This window comes from Heptranchias perlo, chromosome 25 (assembly GCF_035084215.1).
Source record: "Heptranchias perlo isolate sHepPer1 chromosome 25, sHepPer1.hap1, whole genome shotgun sequence".
NCBI classification, from domain to species: Eukaryota; Metazoa; Chordata; class Chondrichthyes; order Hexanchiformes; family Hexanchidae; genus Heptranchias; species Heptranchias perlo.
The window spans coordinates 5,345,555-5,368,758 of NC_090349.1; the positions used below are offsets into that span (position 1 = coordinate 5,345,555).

At 43.5% G+C, this 23,204-nt stretch overlaps 1 protein-coding gene across 3 annotated transcripts in view; it reads right to left on the bottom strand.

The window, feature by feature from the left end:
* cabin1 (calcineurin binding protein 1) overlaps positions 1 to 23,204 on the bottom strand; it is a 483,310-nt gene that overhangs the window by 448,800 nt on the left and 11,306 nt on the right. For all 3 annotated transcript variants that reach the window (XM_068005469.1, XM_068005470.1, XM_068005468.1), the window contains exons 4-7: positions 10,186 to 10,320; positions 9,029 to 9,209; positions 6,239 to 6,368; positions 2,229 to 2,378 (exon numbers count right to left, since the gene is read on the bottom strand). In XM_068005469.1, the coding sequence (XP_067861570.1) occupies positions 2,229 to 2,378; positions 6,239 to 6,368; positions 9,029 to 9,209; positions 10,186 to 10,320 (596 nt within the window). The remainder of the gene's footprint in view (positions 1 to 2,228; positions 2,379 to 6,238; positions 6,369 to 9,028; positions 9,210 to 10,185; positions 10,321 to 23,204) is intronic.

A 23,204-nucleotide genomic window follows, 5' to 3' on the forward strand; every position in this document is an offset into this window, starting at 1 on the left:
TACGTCAAATTGACATTTGGCAATCATGGTTTATAACACATGCCTGTCTAGTTGAATGATACCTTGGAAGAAACCATGTGTTAGAATTAATCTTCTTAGTCACTAATGTTTCAGTCCTGTAAGTAGGATTGCCATAATAAAAATTAAGGTATAAAATCATGTCTTCACACCATGAAAATGAGTGTTTCCAAGAGATTTCAGGTGTTTTGCAGAAGGACTAGCAGAAAGATGGTTAGAAAGTTTCTAGAAAGAAAGTTAAAAGTTTTAAAGAACTTTTGAAACAGATTTTCAAAAAGCAGACATTTTAAGAGTGAAAATTTAAGAAATGTTTAAGAGTGGAAAATTAAGAAATGTTAAGAGTTTAATGGAATAGAATTGTAACTTGTAAAGTGTATCATGGCTGTTGTCATGATTAAAAACTTAAGCCTCTGAACCCCCAAGAGTAAAGTAACAGTAGAGAGATAACGTTCACGCAAGGTTACTTAAACCAGAAGACAACCAATGAAAGAGACAACAACCATGGATTCACCAAAAGCACCCCAGAGGAAAGCAGAATCGCCCAATGCTACAGTATCCAACCTACTAAAAGGAAGAGGTTATATGAAATACTTATTGTAATTCTCAATACTTAACCTTGTAATGTTATTAGTGCTTTATCACAGAGATTGTTAAATAAAAGTAGTTTCAGCTGATGCATCTTTGAGTCTGTGGCAGCTGGCAAGTAGGAGTATTGCATTCAATGTTGTACCATGCTCTGGCTACAATAAGGTTGGCTTGTGAATGATTAAAATAATTTGGACTGGATAGTGCGAGAGAGTCCAAAGTCAAAATAATTTAAGCATCTTATAAACCTTAGAAAAACTGGACTCAAATCTATCATTCACATCCATGTGTACACGTTAAGAAATGGGGAAAAGATTGCTCCAATACCCTTTAACAAATACAGGATAAATACTGGAAATTCAGATAATATCTTCCTTACATAATGAACAGGCTTTAATGATCAACCATCTTACAATGATTGATGTATAAAGGTTCAGCAGATGCAGAGTGAGCCTGATGACTTTGGTCCATCTTGGAAAACGCCCCTAATTTATCAATTCAGACCCCTGTGGCAGTAGCCAGTAGTCATTTGAAATCCCTAATCTTTTTTTTGGAACTCAGAAAAAGAGAGTTGGGGCATCACTGAACCTAAAAAGGAATACTGAAAACTTTTAATAACCAGGAACTGAGAGGATAGCAGCAATAACAGTTTCTGCAGGAAGCCCAAGGACGACCGTGGTCCTTGGAGCAAGGAATGTCATTTCTAACTGGGGGAAACCAAACTGGCACTCCAGCTCAAGATCAGAGCTTATACGGGATATAGAGCACAGATGTCTCATGTGGCTTTGCCTGAACTCTTTGATGTCAAAATGTCAACAGGTGAGTGTGTGTAGAACATGGTTTCCTAGAACAAACCCAGACCTGGATTAACTCCCAGTGTGTGGAGGATGCTGAATGAAGAATATGGTAGAGAGGCAATGACTGGTGAATTTTCAATAAATCCAGATAAAATACTAGAAACCTTATCAAGAACTATGAAAATGTAGCAGCAATAATAAGAAACTATACTAACTATTCTAACCTACAATTTTTTCCAGAAGATTGAAGAATGTCCTGAAGGCAGCTTTGTAGACAATACAACCAGCAGAGAGTCTTAGTCCCAATGTTCCAATGTGTAACCAGAACAACGATATGGAACACAGGGGTGGGATGCCAGATACGGCATTCCCAAAACCTGTGACATTAAAATGGCATTTAGTGGGTGTGCCTAGCATGTGCTTTTCTTAGAACAAATTAAGGATTGGATTAAGGGGATGTTCAATGAAAAAGAATCTCGTCTTCCTAAAACTCTTACTGAATTCTATCCATTTCATTCACAAACTACCAGAGTTATGGCACAGCACCGCAATTACAGAAATCTGGGTTAATGTTAACAAAGGGAATCAAAAAAGCGTTAAATTAGTTAAGGTCGTTACAAAGTAGTGGCAAGATTTGTTCTCATTTTATCTAACTTCGTGACTGTTGAACAGCAGACTATTTACTTCTTTGATGGAAAAGGAATGCGTGTATAAACATCCCTTCCCCCGTACACATCCACCAGTCTAAGGCAATGGGGTAGCTAAATTTTCAGGCCCACACAGGAGATTAAATATACATTTCACAAACAGCCTGTAAAGGTTACATACGTGAAGGGAGAGATTGGTTGTATTAGCTGAAGGTCTGGCTCCTCCTCTTGTACTGCCAATGCCTGTTTCTTCCTACGCAGCTCAAGAGCTTCCTCAACAACAGCCTTAGCCTCCGCTGGATCCACATCCAATGCATGAATGGACATGTCACTAAACACAAAAAGAAGATAAAATAGACCAAAGCAAACTTCAGAGTGGAAGCTAATAACTATAACAGTACGAGATAATTTTAATCCTTCCCGTTTTGTTTTGTGATAAGAATAGTGAGGAAGAGAGAAGGCCATCTGACCTAAATTCAACCTCACCTACTCACTTTATCGTGAATTATTTTCCGCATGCAAGGTCTCAACATGGAGCCTCGCATACATATAATCGGGAAATCGCGTGCATGCAACCTACAATTTTCTATCCAAGTGCAAAATTTACCCAATTACTCAATTCCGTCTCTCTCCAGAAACCTATCCAAATGTCTCTTGAATCCATTTATACCCCAGGGCTGGAGCACATTAAGTGCAGTACTAAGGAAGTGCTGCACTGTCAGAGGTACTGTCTTTGAGGAGACATTAAAACATTCCTAGAATAATGAGCCACTACATTATTCAAATTAGTGGCAGAGTTCTCCCAATATCCTGGACAACATTCCTCCCTCAACCATCATCACCATAATAGCAGGTCGTTCGTCTCATTGCTATTTATGGAGCCTTGCGTGCACAAAATGGCTTTCACCTACACAGCTTGTTTGCTTCAATGACCTTTTCTAAAATACTACCACTTCATTGCCCTTTGAGTGATAAACTTCACTTCTTACTCTGGATTTCTCAATTTTTAACCTGTGTTCACTGATAGTCGAACCCTTTACTGTGTTGAACAATTTCATAGAATCATAGAAATTTACAGCAATTTGCATGGATCAATTTAGTCTTAAATGACAGAAAGCATGCTGTTATTTAGATAGGCCTCTCTGAAGCATTATTAACAAAGCCTGTTGACTCAAATCCAATTAGCACCATTGTACTTTTGATAAGGAAAGGCATTTCTGTGATAGTGTGACACCCGATAATTGAGCTCATATAAACCACGTGTATTTTTCAATACACAAGAAAGGCACTTTGTTCAGGAAAATTAATAAAGTAAACAAAGTTCTACTATATACATTGCCATTGACATTGTCAAAGCTGGCTGGAATTCCATCTTCAAAGCAAAACTGTAGACGTATGCTGATAGAGTACCAGAGAAGGAGCCAGAAAGAGTGCTCCCTAATCAAGTTTTGAACAGAATGGTGCTTTAGAGAAACTTTTAAAACCTACTATACAAAATACTGTTCTGTTGGACAAAAAGCAGCTTCAGCAAGTTGACATTTTAAAGGCATTTTTGTGCTGTATATGTAAATGATTATGTAGTGCTCTGGAGAATGGATATAATATCTCTGTAGTTATTGCCTTTTTTATAAATTTCAATGGCTAATTTGTACATAAATATTATAATTTTTACCCTGTACTAGTGTGGTCCTGTGCATTCCATTTGCCATTTTCCAAAGAACTGAAGATGTACTGGGAATCCTACATAAATTTCAGTACACAATTTACTTCAGTTGAGTTCATTGTTAGCCTCTGCAAGGATGGAGTTAAGAAGAACACTTCCTGTTCATACGGCACAAAGATCACTCAAGGGAAAATGGTATTTCGAATGCCCCAACAGCAATAGCTTCATAATCTTGAAAACTTCAATTTATGTTACTTTGAAGTTTTCCCTTTTCCCAAAGAGGACAAGCCCAACTTCCTTAACCCTTTCCTCACAACTTAGATGGCTGATATCCAAATTATTTTTGTTATTCTCCATCAGGAGATTAATATCCTTCCAATGATTGGCTGATTAGAACTGCACATAGTATTCAAAATATAGTCTGACAAGCTCCATAAGTTATCAACTCATATCTTTCTAACCCATTGGAGATCACTGCAGCTACACACCCAAAAATAAAGGCCAAAACAAAAGCAAAGCCAGGCACCACTGGCACAACCACCACCCAGAGTGGTCGGTAGAGTATCGAGCAACATTTAACACAAGCTGGCTTGTTGATATTTCAGCAGCCCAGATCCCAGCTCTGATTAAAGTCCCAGTTCCCAGCTCAGTGTGACCTTTCCATATCTTCTCCATGCTACTGCCTATAGTATCCCCATATAATAGCTCCAATGGGAATTAAATGGAAAAAAAAATCATTGCAGAGGTAAAGAGGATAAAGAAGAAAGAAAAGGGAAAATGAAATGAAAAGTAAGAGAAAAACAAATGATGAATTGCAACAGATCCACTGAATCAAACAGTTTTGTTCAAATTTAGTCAAGAGCGACAATTTGCCTAACTGACCAAGGATGTATTGTGATAGGCCCTCAGTTTCCCTATCATCATTTTGTTGGAGGTTCCACATATGCCATGCACAGTGGATAGTCATCTCTGTAAAGGCAATTTAATTGCCACTGACAGCACAATATAGATCTACATGACTCAAAGCAAACTAGGAGTTCCATCAGAGATAGTTTTTAGATTTCAAAGATAGTACATGAACATGTGGATACATAACTGCAAAGAGAACAGATGTGTAATGGTAAAGCCTTTACTGACACCACATCTGATATTACAAAAACTGGTAGACTCACTCAGTAAAATATTAGTAAAGTGATCACGAGATAGCAGGTCAAAGTCAATTTTCAATCTGAGCTGCTGCTAAAGCAACTCCTCCATTACAAGACAAACCATTTTAGTGCATTACAGAGTATAGAATGCTGAAACAGAAATCAAAAATATCTCACCACAGAAAATTCTTTAGTAAGTGGTAAAAATTTTTGTACAATGAATGCAAGTAATATTTAGAAACAACTGACTTTTGTCCACAACAGGCATTAAAAGGGGCAGTGTCTTCATGAAAGAGTGTTTAGCTATCTCTGTGTTTGAGAACAGACAAGTCAAAAGGGTTCACCAAACTCTTGAATGCTGCAAAGCGAGTACTCACAATCACCTTTAAACTGGACTGTGGAGAGTTGCATTAAACCTGAAACTACAAAGATTTATTGATGATACTTGGCCTCCAACTGAGAGCATTACAACTCTGAATCAGGAAGATCCTCCAAAGCACTGCTCCCAGTTTCTGCCCCTTCATTTCCTGCTTCCTTTCATTGACATACATTTACCTCCGCCTTGATTTACCAATCTTTCCTCTCCCCCCTCACTGTCATTCCCTCTTTAACAAGCACCCGTTCTTTCCTCTTCCTTGCCCACTGTTATTCATTCTGGCCTCTCCCTTCTCCAACCTGCCCATTTCTTCCTCCTCTCGTCAACGAGTTTCCCCCCTCATCCTCTTGCCATTATCCATTACACCCTTCCCCACTCCTTTTATGATGCACCCATTATTTCACTCACCTCCCAATTTGCCCCTTTCTCCTCACTATCCATTCTGCCCACACACCCTTATGAGCCATTCCAGCCCTCTCTCCTTGCTATCATCTGTCCCACTTTCACTGCCATTCATTTTCCCTGCCCTTCCTTTTGCCATCCATTCTGCCCCTCTTTCCTCACTATCCATTCTTCACTCGCCGCTTCACGATCGTCCCTCCCCATCGATTCTCCCCTTCCCTTCGATTCTCACCCCTCCAGTCCCATTTCCATCCATTTGCTCCCTTTTTTTACTCCATTTTGCCCCACCCTCACCATTTATTTTCCAACTCCCCTTTCATGATCAATTAGATTGGGGCACCTCAAGTACACGCTTGCTACTTGAACTACAAGCTGCTCTTGATGATTTTTCTGCAAATACAACATTCAGCATCTCTGCCATATCTACAGATATAGGGCACTCAAGTCCATGGTTTTCAAAAGGATAATTATTAAAGCTTGAGCTCGATGTTGGAAATAGATCTACCATAGTGCCGACAGCAATTTTCTCTGCCACTACCAGCAAGAATAGAAAGAGGCAAAATTACACAATATCAAATTATGTTAGAGCTGATAAAACCTACCATTTCAAGAACATACGGAAGGAATCCTTTCTCAAACACGGCTGTTCTTCAAAGATTTTCTCTTTCAAAACTAAGCCCTTGCTGTACCGACAGTCCTTCTCCAAAGCTTTACAAATATAGTAAAGACAATCTGAAATAGGAGAGAAGATCAAACACCAATATGTTTTCGGGTGTTTTTTAAAAAAAAATTATGCATTACATTCGCTTACAAAGCTGCCACTATCCATGTACACTTCAATATCTATAATAATTAATTTAAATAGCTTTAAAAACCGGCTTCAAAACTCATGTTAAATCTTATGCATAGGTCACATTGCATGTCTGTTTTGAATGACCTATAAACCAGGCACACTGTGTATGCACCAGGCTACGTGAAGATCACATCTGTGCAAACTACACATTTTATGTACAAAGTTCCCAAATGTAAAGAACACAAAATTGAAGTCTGGGATTTATTTTGCCAGTTCTCAGATACTTATAACAATTTTAAAAGGTTCCTTTCAGTTCTATGCAAAATACTACAATTGTGGCAGGAACTGCAGTTGACAACACAGAACAGCACGAACACAATTCATGCACACGCACAGTGACGATACTCTGCGTGGGACAGACTGGCCTGGAGTTTCACATGTAATCTGGGCTTAAAAGATCGCAGAATTTTGGGTGTAAGAGAGTTATGTGCATAACTACAATATGCCCAAGTCGCCTCGATCTTTTACGTCCGTCCATCAAACCTTCCATCCAAACAAACCTCCGCCCACAAAATTGACCTAGCCCCCAACTATCAAATGCAGGTATCCTCCAATTGAACTTGTTCGAGGGGGTCTCAACATTGCATCCAGATTTGCATCTGGTCTTTTAATTGCAATTTTTTCAACATTTAAAAAAAAATTATCCTCACTGAGGCCTACTCTGTATTATCAGTTTCTTTGAATGCATTTTATGGCGAAGTATAAGTGACATTAAATATTGAAAGGCTACCCCGATTGCAGGTTCTTAAACATGCTGTGCCTGATGTACATGAATGATGGTTAAATGAGTTGAAACTTTTAATTTTAAGTCTCAAAGAAGAAATAAACTGGTGTAGGTGTGGCGTCTCCTTTTTCCGCAAATACAACATTCAGCATCTCTGCCATGTTTGCACTGATTTATGCCCATGTAAGCCCATTTTAAATTCAGACATAATCTAATAAGATTAAGAGGACACTTGAGTGTAACTTGGCATCGGCAAAACGGGCGCAACTTCTGGGTTGCGATAGATGAAACTCCAATTTTGCAATATTACTAGCAGAAAAAGGAAAGGTAAGTGACATGCACAATACAGAAAAGAAAGAAATGAAGAAAAAAAAAGTATTTGGACAGCACAGACATTGAAGATTTTATTATTGACAGTGAGCATTAAAAGAAACACCAAAGGTGGTATAGCACCAGTCAGCTTCTTAAATCTGGTCAGCAATGAGCTTTCAGCTGCATAACTATTACAATTCTGTCTCCAGCCATTCAGTACAGATACATCATGGCACTTTCAGTTCAGGATATCGATCACTAGTTATCCTGAGAGCACACTACAAACATCTTATCAGGCCCAAATAATTGATGATTCCTATTATAGATCTTCCAAATCGTAATAATTTATTCATCTTGTAAGAATCAATTCAGGCATGTCTCTGTCCAAACAGGGATCTTTAAAAAAATAATCTTCCAGTAAGATTTACATGACATCAAACAGCTTAGCTTCACAGAGATCAAGCAGACAGCTGAAGGTCTACTGAACTCTAATGACTGGGACCAGTAGGCAGCCTGCATTATTTCCAGAGAGCTGTGTGACTAACTCCACTCCACCAAAGGACCGCACTTGAAACACAGTTAACACTTTCCAGTTTCCTACATTACAACAGTGACTACACTTCAAAAGTACTTCATTGACTATAAAGCGCTTTGGAGCGTCCTGAGGTTGTAAAAGGCGCTATATAAAATGCAAGTCTTTCTTTCTTTTCAGTCTCAAAGCCATTTAGACTAAAGAGTCTCATCAAATGGATTAATCAACTCCACTCAGATTCTTATACATATAAAAGTTCACTGGGAGCCACAGGTCTGCATTTAGGCTGGAAATGGACCTGGGAGGTCTCAAAAAGTAACTCAGCAACAGCACCATCTACTATGGAGGATTCAGAGTAAGTAAAATTAATAGAAAAACTGAAAAGCTTGACAAACAGTGCAGCAGAAATGCGACTGTAATGAAACAAATCGTGACAGAAAAAATATTGACTGCAGGAAATGCACACCAATGCAAAACTTTTGAAATTTTTTTTAAATTATAGAGATGAACAGTTTAATATCTGAATTTAACAAATAAACTTCTGCAATGAAGAATTTCATTTTTTTCTGTTTCTCCTTCTCTCCCTGCACAACCAGCAGGGTTCAATGGAAAGCGCTGTACCGCTTAAAACTTTGCCCTTCCGACCCACATATTCTTCCCATTTCACAGGGCTCAGCACCCAAGTACCTCTGCCAAGTGACCATTCCTTGTATGCAAGCCTAGACAATCAACATTAGCTGGTAAATTGACCATGGATGTTATCGCAATCAAAGTCTGATCCTGCCCTCTCCTGACATCCACACCTTCCAGCAAGGGTCTCTGCAGAGTCACCAGGATGCCATAAAATCCTGCTCACAGTGTAATGTCAATCAGCAGCATTTTAAATATCAAATACTGATCAAAGTGCACTGGGTGGAACTGGTCATCCCATACAGAAGCATTCTCCAGGAATTCGGGACATTGCAACTTACTGGTGTAATCACTAAGTGTGTACAGCACGGTGATAAGATTGTCCAGACATGGCCAGTGATCAGCATTACACTTCAGTCCTTCTTCAAAGGCATGGCGAGCCAATGGAACTCGAATCAGTCTCAGTGCCACCCTTCCTATTTTATACCAGAGGTTCACATCTGTAGAATCCAACATTACAGCCTGTGAAAGAGAATCATTACAAATAAGGGGGCAGACTGATGAGAGCAAGCACAGAGAATAAGCAAATTCTACTCCGGAGAAGCAAAAATCTCAAACACAGGCCAATAAATGTCAGTTTCTTTCATTTATCAGTGGTTCTCAAACTGCCACATCCTCTCCATCACTCCCACACAGCAGCATGGACACCGTGGAAAGCGGCACGACAAAAAAGGGTTGTACATAGAGGAGAGTGCTGGCAAGCACGAGACAAACCGCCACGAGGGAGGAAAGCGTGAGACAAACCGCCATTGTCAAAGTGCGAGGGAGGGGAGCGTGATACAAACAGCCATAGTCAAAGTGCGAGGGAGGGGGCACGAGTCAAACAGCCATAATCATAGTGCGAGGGAGGGGGCACGAGTCAAACAGCCATAATCATAGTGCGAGGGAGGGGGCACGAGTCAAACAGCCATAATCATAGTGCGAGGGAGGGGGCACGAGTCAAACAACCATAATCATAGTGCGAGGGAGGGGGCACGAGTCAAACAGCCATAATCATAGTGCGAGGGAGGGGGCACGAGTCAAACAGCCATAATCATAGTGCGAGGGAAGGGGCACGAGTCAAACAGCCATAATCAAAGTGCGAGGGAGGGGGCACGAGTCAAACAGCCATAATCAAAGTGCGAGGGAGGGGGCGCAAGAGGAACCAGAGAGAAGAGGAGCAAAAATGGTATGTAAGCCTTGTTGGCATTGTTTAAATTGAAGCAATTATAGATGGGAACGAGGGGCCGTGATAATTTTTTGGTGTGAGCTGCCCTAAAAACGATCGAGTTAATTGCCGAAAGAAATTAAGCCACAACCATATAACAGCTTCACATCTGCCAAAATCAGAAAATTGATTTTTTTTTTAAAAAGAATTTTTCTGAACGATCTCCTCACATCCACTGCTGAGAGCCTGCACATGATTTCTTCTTAAAAATAAATAAATTTTGTTTCTCACCTCCAGGTAAAACTCCATAGCTGTACTTGGGTCGTCTTTCTGAGCTGCTAAACTGGCCAAGTTTTTATATGTAGAATACTTCAGCATCAATCCAGGGTGCTTTAAACCTTCATTCTCATCACCAGAAAGAACAGCCTGAGGTAACAAATTATCACAGTATTACAGTGTGCACTTTCCATCAAGGATGTCCCTGTAACAGAGGAGATTTACAAGGATGGTGCCAGGGCTGGAGAATTTTAGCTATGAGAAAAGATTGGATAGGCTGGGTTGTTTTTTTTGGAACATAGGAGGCTGAGGGGAGATTTAATTGAGGTGTATAAAATTATGAGGGGCCTAAATAGAGTGGATAGGGAGGACCTATTTCCCTTAGCAGAGGGGTCAGTGACCAAGGAGCATAAATTTAAAGTAATTGGTAGAAGGATTAGAGAAAAATTTTTTTCACCCAGAGAGTGGTAAGGGTCTGGAACTCACTGCCTGAAAGGGTGGTAGAGGCAGAAACCCTCAACTCATTTAAAAAGCACTTGAAGTGCTTGAAGAACCTACAGGGCGACGGACCAAGTGCTGGAAAGCGGGATTAAGCTGGATAGCTCTTTCTCAGCCGGCACAGACACAATGGGCCGAATGACCTCCTTCTGTGCTGTAACTTTCTATGATTCTATGAACAGATGGCTGGCAGCAAGTAGCCTGGAGCTACTCTGTGAACACTGCCACCTGGTAAGGGGTATCTCTTGTTGTAGCTAATAACCACTGGTTAAGTACAAAAAACAGATTCAATCAAATGCTTTGAATGACAAACCTGGAGAGAAAAATGTGACTAATTTGTCCATATCAGCACAACAACTTGTGTTTACATAGCACCTTGAATGTAGAAACAGGCAATAATCAATGCCGAGTCAAAGAAGGAGATATTCAGAGGGGTGACTAAAGCTTGGTCAAATAAGTGGGTCCTAAAGAAGAAGAGGTTGAAAGGTTTATGGAGGGAACTTCAGATTGTAGGGTCTAGTCAGCTGAAGGCATGATCGCCAATAGTGGGACATAGGGAGGGGGTGCACAAGAGGCCAGAGTCGGAGGAAAGCAGAAAGGGTTGCAGGGCTGGAGGAAGATGAGAACTTTAAATTTGGGATGTTGGGGGAACGAGCCAATGTAGTTCAGCGAGCACAGGGGTCATGGGTGAGTGGAACTTGGAGCAGAATAGGATACAGGCAGCAGAGATTTATGGAGGGTTGAGCATGGGAGGCCGACTAAGAAAGCATTGCAATAGTCGGGTCTGGAGGTGACAAAGACATGGTTGAGGGTTTCAGCAGCAGATGGGCAGAGGTGAGCAATGTTCCAGAGGTGGAAATAGGTGAGCCTTATGATGGAGAGGATATTGGGCCGGAAGATCAGCTCGGGGTCAAACAGGAAGCCACAGCTGCGAACAGTCTGGTTCAACCTGGGAGGGGGACGGAATCGGTGGTGAGGGTATGGAGTTTGCTGGGGGGTGGTGCTGAAGATGATGGCTTCAGTCTTCCTAATATTTAACTGGAGGGAATTGCAGCTCATCCAGGACTGGATGTCAGGCAAGCAGTCTGACAACACAGAAGCAGTGGAGGAGTTGAAAGAGGTGGTGGAGTTGAAAGAGGTGGTGGAGAGGTAGAGCTGGGTGTGATCAACGTGCGTGTGGAAACTGGCCCTTTGTCGATGGATAATGTCGCCAAGGGGCAGCATGTAGAGAAAGAGGTGGAGGGGGACCAAGGATAGATCCTGGGGATTTCCAGAGGTAATGGTGTGGGGACAGGAAGAGAAGCCATTGCTCGAGATGCTCTGGCTACGATTGGACAGAGTGAAACCAAGCGAGGGAAGTCCCACTGTACGGGACAATTGGGGAGAGGGGCGGTTGACCTTATCAAAAGCTGCAGAGTGGTGGTGAAGGACAAGGCAGGACAGGAACCAGTCACAGGCACAGAGGGTGTTGTTTCTGACTTTGGTTAGGGCTGTTTAAGTGCTGTGGCAGGGGTGGAAACCTGATTGGAGAGATTCAAACATGGAATTATGGTAAAGATGGGCATGGATATGGGAGGTGACAATACGTTCAAGGACTTGAGAGGAAAGGAAGTTTGGAGATGAGGCAGTAGCTTGCAAGGACAAAGGGGTTGAAGGTAGGTTTGAGGAGGGATTGATGGCAGTGGTTTTGAAAAGGAAGGGAACATTTACAATGATCAACTAGCATGGGAGCCAGGAAGGGAAGTTGGGTGGTCAGCAGTTTAGTGGGAATGGGGTCAAAGGAGCAGAAGGTGGGTCTCCTGGACAAAATGAGCTCGAAGAGAGAATAGAGGAGATAGGAGAGATACTAGAGAAAGACTCCGGTTCAGGGTTAGAGCAGAGGGAAGCCTTGGGGTTTAGAACTTGAGATTTAAAAACTTCTTTACAAACCCACTGATTGACAGCCTGGTAAAAACCACAAATTACAAGAGCAAACTGAAAATTTCACTCGATATCAATGTCAGATCAAGGGGATAACACACTACACCCTTGGTCCTGTGCTACTGCTTGTCCGACATCCTAACCTGAATGGGAACGGTTGAGTAGTGATTATGTTACTGTGCTAGTAGTCCAGTGGCATGGACTAATAATCCAGGGAGCACAAATTGAAATCCCATCAAGGCAATTTGAGAATTTGAATTCAGTTTTAAAAAGAAAAATCTGGAAGTGAAAAGCTGGTACCAATAAAAGTGACCATGAACCTGTTGGATTGTCATATAAATCCAACTGGTTCACTAATGTCCTTTAGAGAAGGAAACCGGACAGCTTTACCCGGTCTGGCATATATGTGACTCCAGTCATATTGACTCTTAACCACCTTCTGAAGAGGCATAGCAAGCCACTCAGTTGTATTCAAACTGCTGGAAAGGAAAACCAGAATAAAACCGGAGGGACCACTCTGCTGCAACCTAGTCGACAGTGGCACACCCAGCACAGTCGACCCTGCAAAGTCCTCCTCACTAACATCTGGGTACTGGTGCCAAAGTTGGGAGAGCTGTCCCACAGACTAGTCAAGCAACAGCCTGACATAGTCCTACTCACAGAACTCCTACCTATCAACCAACATTTGGACTCCTCCACCACCATCCTTGGGTATGTCCAGTCCCACCACTAGGTCAAACCCACCAGAGGTGGAGGCACAGTGGTATACAGTCAGGAGGGAGTGGCCCTGGGGGTCCTCAACATTGACTCCAGAACCCATGAAATCTCATGGCTTCAGATTAAACGTGAGCAAGGAAAGTTCTTGCTGATTACCACCTCCCTCAACTGATGAATCAGTACTCCTCTATGTTGAGCACCACTTGGAGGAAGCACTGAGGGTAGTAAGGGCACAGGATGTACTCTGGGTGGGGGACTTCAATGTCCACAGCTCAGTAGTACCGACCGAACTGGCCAACTTCTGAAGGACACAGCCACCAGACTGGGCTTGCGGCAGCTGGGGAGTGAACCAACAAAAGGGAATACCCGAACTGACCTCGTCCTCACCAATCCACCTGTCGCAGATGCATCTGTCCATGACAGCATTGGTAGGAGTGACCACCACACTCTCCTTGTGGAGACCAAGTCCCATCTATACACTGAGGATGCCCTCCATCGTGTCATGGCACTACTACCAAGCTAAATGAGATAGACTTAAGAACAGATCTAGCGGCTCAAAACTGGGCATTCATGAGGCGCTGTGAGCCATACGCAGCAGCAAAATTATATACCACTACAATCTGTAACATCATGGCCCAGATATTCCTCACTCCTCCATCACCATCAAGCCAGGTGACCAACGCTAGTTCAATGAGGATGTGGAAGAGCATGCTGAAAGCAGCACCAGGAATACCTAAAAATGAGGTGCCAACCTGGTGAAGCTACAACACAGGACTACATTCATGCTAAACAGCAAAATCAGTGTGCTACAGACAGAGCTGAGAGATCCCACAACCAACAGGTCAAAGCTCTGAAACCCTGCTACATGCAATCATGAATGGTGGTGGACAATTAAGCATCTAACGGGAAGAGGAGGCTCCATTAACATCGCCATCCTCAACGATGGCGATGTTTTGCAAGCACATGTGCAAAAGAGAAGGCTGAAGCTTTTGCAGCCATCTTCAGCCAGAAATCCCAAGTGGCTGATCCTTCTCGGCTTCCTCCTCGGGTCCCACTTGCCGGTCTTCAACCAATTCGATTTACACCGTGTCACGTCAAGAAACGGCTGAGTGCACTGGTCACAGCAAAGGCTGTGGGCCCCAACAACATCCCGGCTGTAGGGCTGAAGACCTGTGCTCCAGAACTAGCCACGCCCCTAGCCAGGCTGTTCTAGTACAGCTACAACACTGGCATCTACCCAACAATGTGGAAAATTGCCCAGGTACGTCCTGTCCACAAAAAGGACAAATCCAACCCAGCCAATTGTCACCCTATCTGCCTACTCACAATCATCAGGAAAGTTAATCGAGTTTTATCAAAACTACAGCACAGAAACAGGCCATTTGGTTCAATTGATCTATGCTGGCATTTATGGTCCACATGAGCCTCCTCCCTCCCTACTTCATCTAACCCAATCAGCATACCCTTTTATTCCTTTCTCCTGCATGTGCTTATCCAGCTTCCCCTTAAATGCATCTATGTTATTTGCCTCAATTACTCCTTGTGGTAGCAAGTTCCACATTCTTACCACTCTCTGGATAAAGAAGTTTCTCCTGAATTCCTTAATGCATTTATTAGCAACTATTTTATATTTATGACCTCTAGTTTTGGACTCCCCCACAGATGGAAACATTTTTTCCTTGTCTACCCTATCAAACCCTTTCATTATCTTAAAGACCTCTATCTTTTTTTTTCTACGGTGCCTCATTGCATTATACTCAATACAGATTATTGATTACAAATTCATTACAGGTACATTACATCAATTTGAATTTTACATTCTGCCCGAGGGTTTTTTCCCTGATTGCAGCCCCTCGGTATACAATAGCGGAAAGGCTCTAAATGGTTGCCTTTCCCCATAGAGCCTTTGCGGCGGCCGCACACAGCCTCAGTGCGTCCCTGAGCACGTAGTCCTGGACCTTGGAATGTGCCAGTCTGCAACACTCGGTCGAGGACAGCTCCTTGAACTGGAAGACCAGCAAGTTTCGGGCAGACCAAAGGGCGTCTTTCACCGAGTTGATGGTCTTCCAGCAGCAGTTAATGTCCGTCTCGGTGTGCGTCCCTGGGAACAGCACGTAGAGCACTGAGTCCTGTGTTACGGAACTGCTCGAGACGAACCCGGACAGATACCCTGCATCTCTCTCCAGACTTTCTTTGCAAAGGCACATTCCAGAAGGAGGTGAGTGCCGGTCTCGTCTGCACCGCAGCCTCCTCGGAGACAGCGCACAGTAGCGCTGAGACTCCGTGAGTGCATGAAGGATCTGACAGGAAGGGCCCTTCTCATCACCAGCCAAGCTATGTCTTGGTGCTTGTTTGAAAGCTCTGGTGATGAGGCGTTCTGTCAAATGACATCGACAGTCTGCTCAGGGAAACAACCGACAGGATCCACCATCTCCTTTTCCCTCAAGGTCTCGAGGACGTTACGTGCGGACCACTTGCTGATCGCTTTGTGGTCAAAGGTGTTTTTTTGCATAAACTTTTCAACGAAGGACAGGTGGGCGGAACAGTCCAACTGGACGGGGCATTCCGTGGCAGTGTGACCAGGCCCATCCTTCTCAACACCGGGGACAGATAGAACCTCAGTTAGTAGTAACACTTTGTGTTTGTGTACCGAGGGTCTACGCACAGCTTGATGCAGCCGCACACAAAGGTGGCCATCATGATGAGGGTCATGTTGGGCATGCCTTTCCCCCCCTTTCTCTGGAGATTTGTACATCGTGACCCTGCGGACACTGTCCATTTTTGATTTCCAGATAAAGCGGAAAACGGCTCGGGTGACTGTCGCGGCGCAGGAGCGAGGTATGGGCCAGATCTGCGCCACGTACAGCAACACCGAGAGCACCGCGCACCTGATGACCAGGTTCTTGCCCACGATCGAAAGGGATCGTCGATCCCACAGTCCCAGTTGGTCACCCCTCAGCCTTCTCTTTTCTAGAGAAAAAAATAAGAGCCCCAGCCTGTTCAGCCTTTCCTGATAAGGATATCCTCTCAGTTCTGGTATCATCCTTGTGAATCTTTTTTGCACCCTCTCCAATGCCTCTATATCCTTTCTATAATATGGAGACCAGAACTGTGCACAATACTCCAAGTGTGGTTTAACCAAGGTTCTATACAAGTTTAATATAACTTGTTCGCTTTTCAATTCTATCCCTCTGGAAATTAACCCTAGTGCTTGATTTGCCTTTTTTATGGCCTTATTAACCTGCGTCGCTACTTTCAGTGATTTGTGTATCTGTACCCCTAGGTCCCTTTGCTCTTCTATCCCGTTTAGACTCTATTATCCAAGCAGTATGTAGCCTCCTCATTCTTCCTACCAAAATGCATCACCACACACTTATCTATATTGAAATTCATTTGCTAATTACACGCTCATTCTGCAAGTTCATTAATGTCCTCTTGCATTTTGACGCATTCTTCCTTTGTATTAACTGCACTCCCCAATTTGGAGTCCGCAAATTTTGAAACTGTACTTCCAATTTCCAAATCCAAATCATTACGGTAAATTGTGAACAACAGTGGCTCTAACAACGATCCCTGTGGAACATCACTTCCCACCTTTTGCCAGTATGAGTAGCTACCCTTAACCCCTACTCTCTCTTTCCTGTTTTGTAGCCAACTTGCTATCCATTCTTCTAGCTGTCCCGGACTCCATAAGCTCTGACCTAAGCCATGAGTGCCTTTTGACAATCCAAATATATTGCATCGACTGCATTACCCTTGTCTGGTCCGTTACTTGTTCAAAGAATTCAATAAGGTTGGTCGAGCATGACTTTCCCTTCTGAAATCCGTGCTGACTATTCTTTATTATATTTTTGTTCCCTCGATGTCTTTCTACTACATCTTTGAGTAAAGATTCCATTATCTTTCCCATCACTGACATTAAGCTAACTGGTCTATAGTTCCCTGGACTTGTTCCATCTCCCTTTTTAAATACAGGAGTAACATTAGCTCCATCAGTCCTCTGGCACTATTCCCTTTTCCAGTGAATTTTTACATATATGTATAATAGTGCTTCTGCTATCTCCTCCCTAACTTTTTTTTTTAATATTCACAGATACAATCCATCCGAACCAGGGATCATATCCTCTCTAAGTTTGGTTAGTTTATCAGTTATCTCCCCCCTTTCTAACTTAAATGTTTTAATATATTTTTCAATCGCTCCTTCTAATGTCCTATCCACCTTGTTAGTCACCCAGGTAAATACTGAGGCAAAGTAACAGGTCAATATTTCTGCCATTTTGCTGTCATTACCTGTGAGTTTATCGTGTGCAGCCCTTAGTTTTTTTTTTATTCGTTCATGGGATGTGGGTATCGCTGGCAGGGCCAGCATTTATTGCCCATCCCTAATTGCCCTTGAGAAGGTGGTGGTGAGCCGCCTTCTTGAACCGCTGCAGTCCATGTGGTGAAGGTTCTCCCATAGTGCTGTTAGGTAGGGAATTCCAGGATTTTAACCCAGCGACGATGAAGGAACGGCGATATATTTCCAAGTCAGGATGGTGTGCAACTTGGACAGGAACGTGCAGGTGGTGTTGTTCCCATGTGCCTGCTGCCCTTGTCCTTCTAGGTGGTAGAGGACGCGGGTTTGGGAGGTGCTTTCGAAGAAGCTTTGGCGAGTTGCCACAGTGCATCCTGTGGATGGTACACACTGCAGCCACAGTGCGCCGGTGATGAAGGGAGTGAATGTTTAGGGTGCAATCAAGCGGGCTGCTTTGTCCTGGATGGTGTCGAGCTTCTTGAGTGTTGTTGGAGCTGCACTCATCCAGGCAAGTGGAGAGTATTCCATCACATTCCTGACTTGTGCCTTGTAGATGGTGGAAAGGCTTTGGGGAGTCAGGAGGTGAGTCACTCGCCGCAAAATACCCAGCTTCTGACCTGCTCTTGTAGCCACAGTATTTATGTGGCTGGTCCAGTTAAGTTTCTGGTCAATGGTGACCCCCTAGGATGTTGATGGTGGGGGATTCGGCAGTGGTAATGCCGTTGAATGTCAAGGGGAGATGGTTAGACTCTCTCTTGTTGGAGATGGTCATTGCCTGGCGCGAATGTTATCAGCCCAAGCCTGGATGTTGTCCAGGTCTTGCTGCATGCGAGCACGGACTGCTTCGTTATCTGAAGGGTTGCGAATGGAACTGAACATTGTGCAATCATCAGCAAACATTCCCATTTCTGACCTTATGATGGAGGGAAGGTCATTGATGAAGCAGCTGAAGATGGTTGGGCCGAGGACACTGCCCTGAGGAACTCCTGCAGCAATGTCCTGGGGCTGAGATGATTGGCCTCCAACAACCACTACCATCTTCCTTTGTGCTAGGTATGACTCCAGCCACTGGAGAGTTTTCCCCCTGATTCCCATTCATTTCAATATTACTGGAGCTCCTTGGTGCCACACTCGGTCAAATGCTGCCTTGATGTCAAGGGCAGTCACTCTCACCTCACCTCTGGAATTCAGCTCTTTTGTCCATGTTTGGACCAAGGCTGTAATGCGGTCTGGAACTGAGTGGTCCTGGCGGAACCCAAACTGAGCATCGGTGAGCAGGTTATTGGTGAGTAAATGCCGCTTGATAGCACTGTCAACGACACCTTCCACCACTTTGCTGATGATTGAGAGTAGGCTGATGGGGCGGTAATTGGCCGGATTGGATTTGTCCTGCTTTTTGTGGACAGGACATAACTGGGCAATTTTCCACATTGTCGGATAGATGCCAGTGTTGTAGCTGTACTGGAACAGTTTGGCTAGAGGCGCGGCTAGTTCTGGAGGACAAGTCTTCAGCACTACAGCCGGGATGTTGTCGGGGCCCATAGCCTTTGCTGTATCCAGCGCACTCAGCCGTTTCTTGATATCACGTGGAGTGAATCGAATTGGCTGAAGATTGGCTTCTGTGATGGTGGGGATATCGGGTGGAGGCCGAGATGGATCATCCACTCGGTACTTCTGGCTGAAGATGGTTGCAAACTCTTCAGCCTTGTCTTTTGCACTCAAGTGCTGGACTCCGCCATCATTGAGGATGGGGATGTTTATGGAGCCTCCTCCTCCTGTTAGTTCTTTAATTGTCCACCACCATTCACGACTGGATCTGGCAGGACTGCAGAGCTTTGATCTTATCTGTTGGTTGTGGAATTGCTTAGCTCTGTCCATAGTATGCTGCTTCCGCTGTTTAGCATGCATGTAGTCCTGTGTTGTAGCTTCACCAGGTTGGCACCTCATTTTTAGGCATGCTCTTCTACACTCCTCATTGCACCAGGGTTGATTCCCTGGCTTGTTGCTAATGGTAGAGTGACGAATATGCCAGGCCATGAGGTTACAGATTGTGCTGGAATACAATTCTGCTGCTGCTGATGGCCCACAGCGCCTCATGGATGCCCAGTTTTCAGCTGCTGGATCTGTTCTGAATCTATCCCATTTAGCACGTTGGATGGTGTCCTCAATGTGAAGACATCTCTGGTGGGTCTGTCCTGCCGGGTGGGACAGGACATTCCCAGGGATGGTGATGGAAAAGTCTGGGATGTTGGCTAAAAGGTATGATTCTGTGAGTATGGCTGTGTCAGGCTGTTGCTTGACTAGTCTGTGGGACAGCTCTCCCAATTTTGGCACAAGTTCCCAGATGTTAGTTGAGGAGGACATTGCAGGGTCAACTGGGCTGAGTTTGCCTTTGTCATGTCTGGTGCCTCGTGGTCCAATGCAGGGTGGTCCGTCCAGTTTTATTCTTATTATGACTTTCTGTAGCGAGATTGTACAACTGACTTGGTAGGCCATTTCAGAGGGCGATTAAGAATCAACCACTTTGCTGTGGGTCTGGAGTCACGTATAGACCAGACCAGGTAAGGACAGCAGGTTTCCTTCCCTGAAGGACATTAGTGAACCAGATGTATTTCTCAATCATTATTTTAAAATCTTATGATTGCTATTGCCTAGATATTCCCCTACACTTACTTTTCCAATCTGTTCTGGTTCATTTCCCATTACTAGATCCAGTCGTGATTCCTCTCTTGTTGGGCTTCTCACCTACTGGGTAAACTCCTTTCCCTTTCCCTACCTCTTGCCAGTTTATTTGGGGGTAGTTGAAATCTCCTATGATTATTGTTTGGTTTTTTTTACTCATTTCATAGATTTATCTACATATTTCATCTTCCACTATTAGGTGGTCTGTAGAATATACCTATAAACGTGATCAATCCCTTCTTATCCTTTGCCTCATCCATAAGGATTCTGTTTCTATCAATGTTACTTATGTCCCTTTTTTCAATTGCCATTATGTTGTCTCTAATAATTACAGCTACCCCATTCCCCCCCACACTTCTTCCTTCCCTATCCTTTCTAAATACATTATATCCTGCAATATTTAACTGCCAGTCCTGTTCCTTATGTAACCATACAACACCAGGTTATAGTCCAACAATTTTATTTTAAAATAAAATTGTTGGACTATAACCTGGTGTTGTAAGATTCCTTACATTTGTCCACCCCAGTCCATCACCGGCATCTCCACATTATGTAACCATATTTCAGTTATCCCTTCCGCACCTGGCTCCTCGCTATGAATTATTGCCTTCAGTTCCCCCGTTTTGTTTTGGATGCTGTGCACATTGCTGTACAGGCAGTTTAATTTGTTTTAGCAATTGATCCCCTCCCTTTGTTTAAAAACAGTCATTTTGTATCCTATAACTATATTTGTTCCCTGGCCGTTTAAGTTACCCTTATTCCTTAACTTGGTCTGACCTTTACTCTCATTGCCTATTTCTTTATTCTTCAGACTTATGTTATCTTCCCCAGACTCCTTCCCCCATCTTACTAGTTTAAAGTCCTATTGACAGCCCTATTTATTCTTTCCGTTAGGACACTGGTCCCATTCCGATTCAGGTGGAGCCCGTCCTAGCTCCTTCCTGTCCCAGTACCGGAGCCAGTGTCCCATGAAATTGAACCTCTTCTTCCCACACCTCTCTTTCAGCCACGCATTCACCTTGCTGATCTGTCTATCCCTATGCCAATTAGCACATGGCTCAGGTAGTAATCCTGAGATTACCACCTGTGAGGTCCTGCTTTTTAAATTTAGTTCCTAACTTCTGATATTCTCTTAGCAGGACCTCCTCATTTTTCATCCCAGTGTCATTGGTCCCAACATGCACCACGACAACTGGATCTTCCCCCTCTCTTTCCAAGTTCCCCTCCACTTGCTCCAAGATATACTTTACCCTTGCACTAGATAAGCAACAGACCCTCCTGGACTCTAGGCCGCGACTGCAGAGGACGCTATCTATCCCCCTAATTATTGAATCCCCTAAGACTACAATCTTTCTGTTCTGCTCCTCCCCCCTTGGACTGCCCCCTGCTTCACGGTGCCACGGTTAGCATTCTGGCTGTCCATCCCGCAGCCTGCATCCTTATCCTCACAGATTGAAAGTATATTGTACCTGTTGGATAGGACCAGTATCTGCGGGACCTCCTTCTCTACCTTCCCTTTGTTCCCCTTACCCTGCTGAGCTATGTGTTGGAGTGTCTCTAACTCGCACTCCAGCTCAAGGACTCTAAGCTGGAGTGACTCAAGGCAGACGCATTTGCTGCAGACGTGGCAATCCAGGACAATCTCGCTGTCCACAAACTCCCACATATCACAGTCCCGACACAACCTGCATGGACATTTCTCGTTTTTATTTATTTGTTAGTATTAAATGTTTCTATTAGTTCTAGAATTAAATTAAGGTCTAGATTATATTTAGTAGACAGATTTTAGCTTGATTTTAAATTCATTAGTAATTAATTAGTAATTATACAGAATATTTATTTATTTAACCATTTATTTATATTTTATAGTTAAAGATAGAGTGGATATAGTTAATTAAAGACTTAGTTTAATTTCCTTGTGTTCTTCTGCTCCCCTCTCTGTGCTGACTATCACGTCACCTTTTGAGATTTTTCACCCTTAGTTTGTTTAACTGCTCTGGTTTCCCGCTTAAAAAGCCTTAAAGCTAAATAATCAAGACACGATCCACTAAACACAAAAACACTTATCAATAAACTAACTACTTACACTGACTTACCCTCAACGCTAAAGGATATTCTGCTCTTAATGCTTAAGATAAATTATTAATTAAACAATTAGCTTGAATTCCTCAGTTCCGCCGCTCCTTATCATGAGTCACTTTTTGAGATTTCCCCTCTGCCGCTCTGGGTCTCCCGATAGGCTCTGCTGCTCCTCTCATACTCTGTTTAAATCTGCCAATCTGGATCTCCTGGTAGAGCGCGAGAGGAGCAGCAGAGCCTATTGGGAGACCCAGAGCGGCAGATTTAAACAGAGAGCAAGAGGAGCAGCAGAGCCTATTTAAATCTGCCGCTCTGGGTCTCCTGATAAGCTCTGCTGCTGCTCTCACAAGTGATGGAAGGGGTCGTGCGCACTGCCATCAAGTGGTATTTATTCATCAATAACCTGCTCCCTGATGCTCAGTTTAGGTTCCACCAGGACCACTCGGCTCCAGACTTCATCACAGCCTTGGGCCAAACATGGACACAAGAGCTGAATTCCAGAGATGAGGTGAGACTGACTGTCCTCAACATCAAGGCAGCATGATTCGAACGAGTGTAGCGCCAAAGAGCTCTAGTAAAACTGGTCAATGGGGATCAGGGACATACTCTCCAGTGGCTGGAGTCATACCTAGCACAAAGAAGGGTGGTTGTTAGAGGCCAATATTCTCAGCCCCAGGGCATCGCTACAGGAGTTCCTCCGGGCAGCACCCTAGGCCCAACTACCTTCAGCTATTTCATCAATGTCCTTCCCTCTATTATAAAGGTTAGAAATGGGGCTGTTCGCTGATGATTACACAGTCACCAGCTTCATTGGCAATTCCTCAGATAATGAAGTAGTCCATGC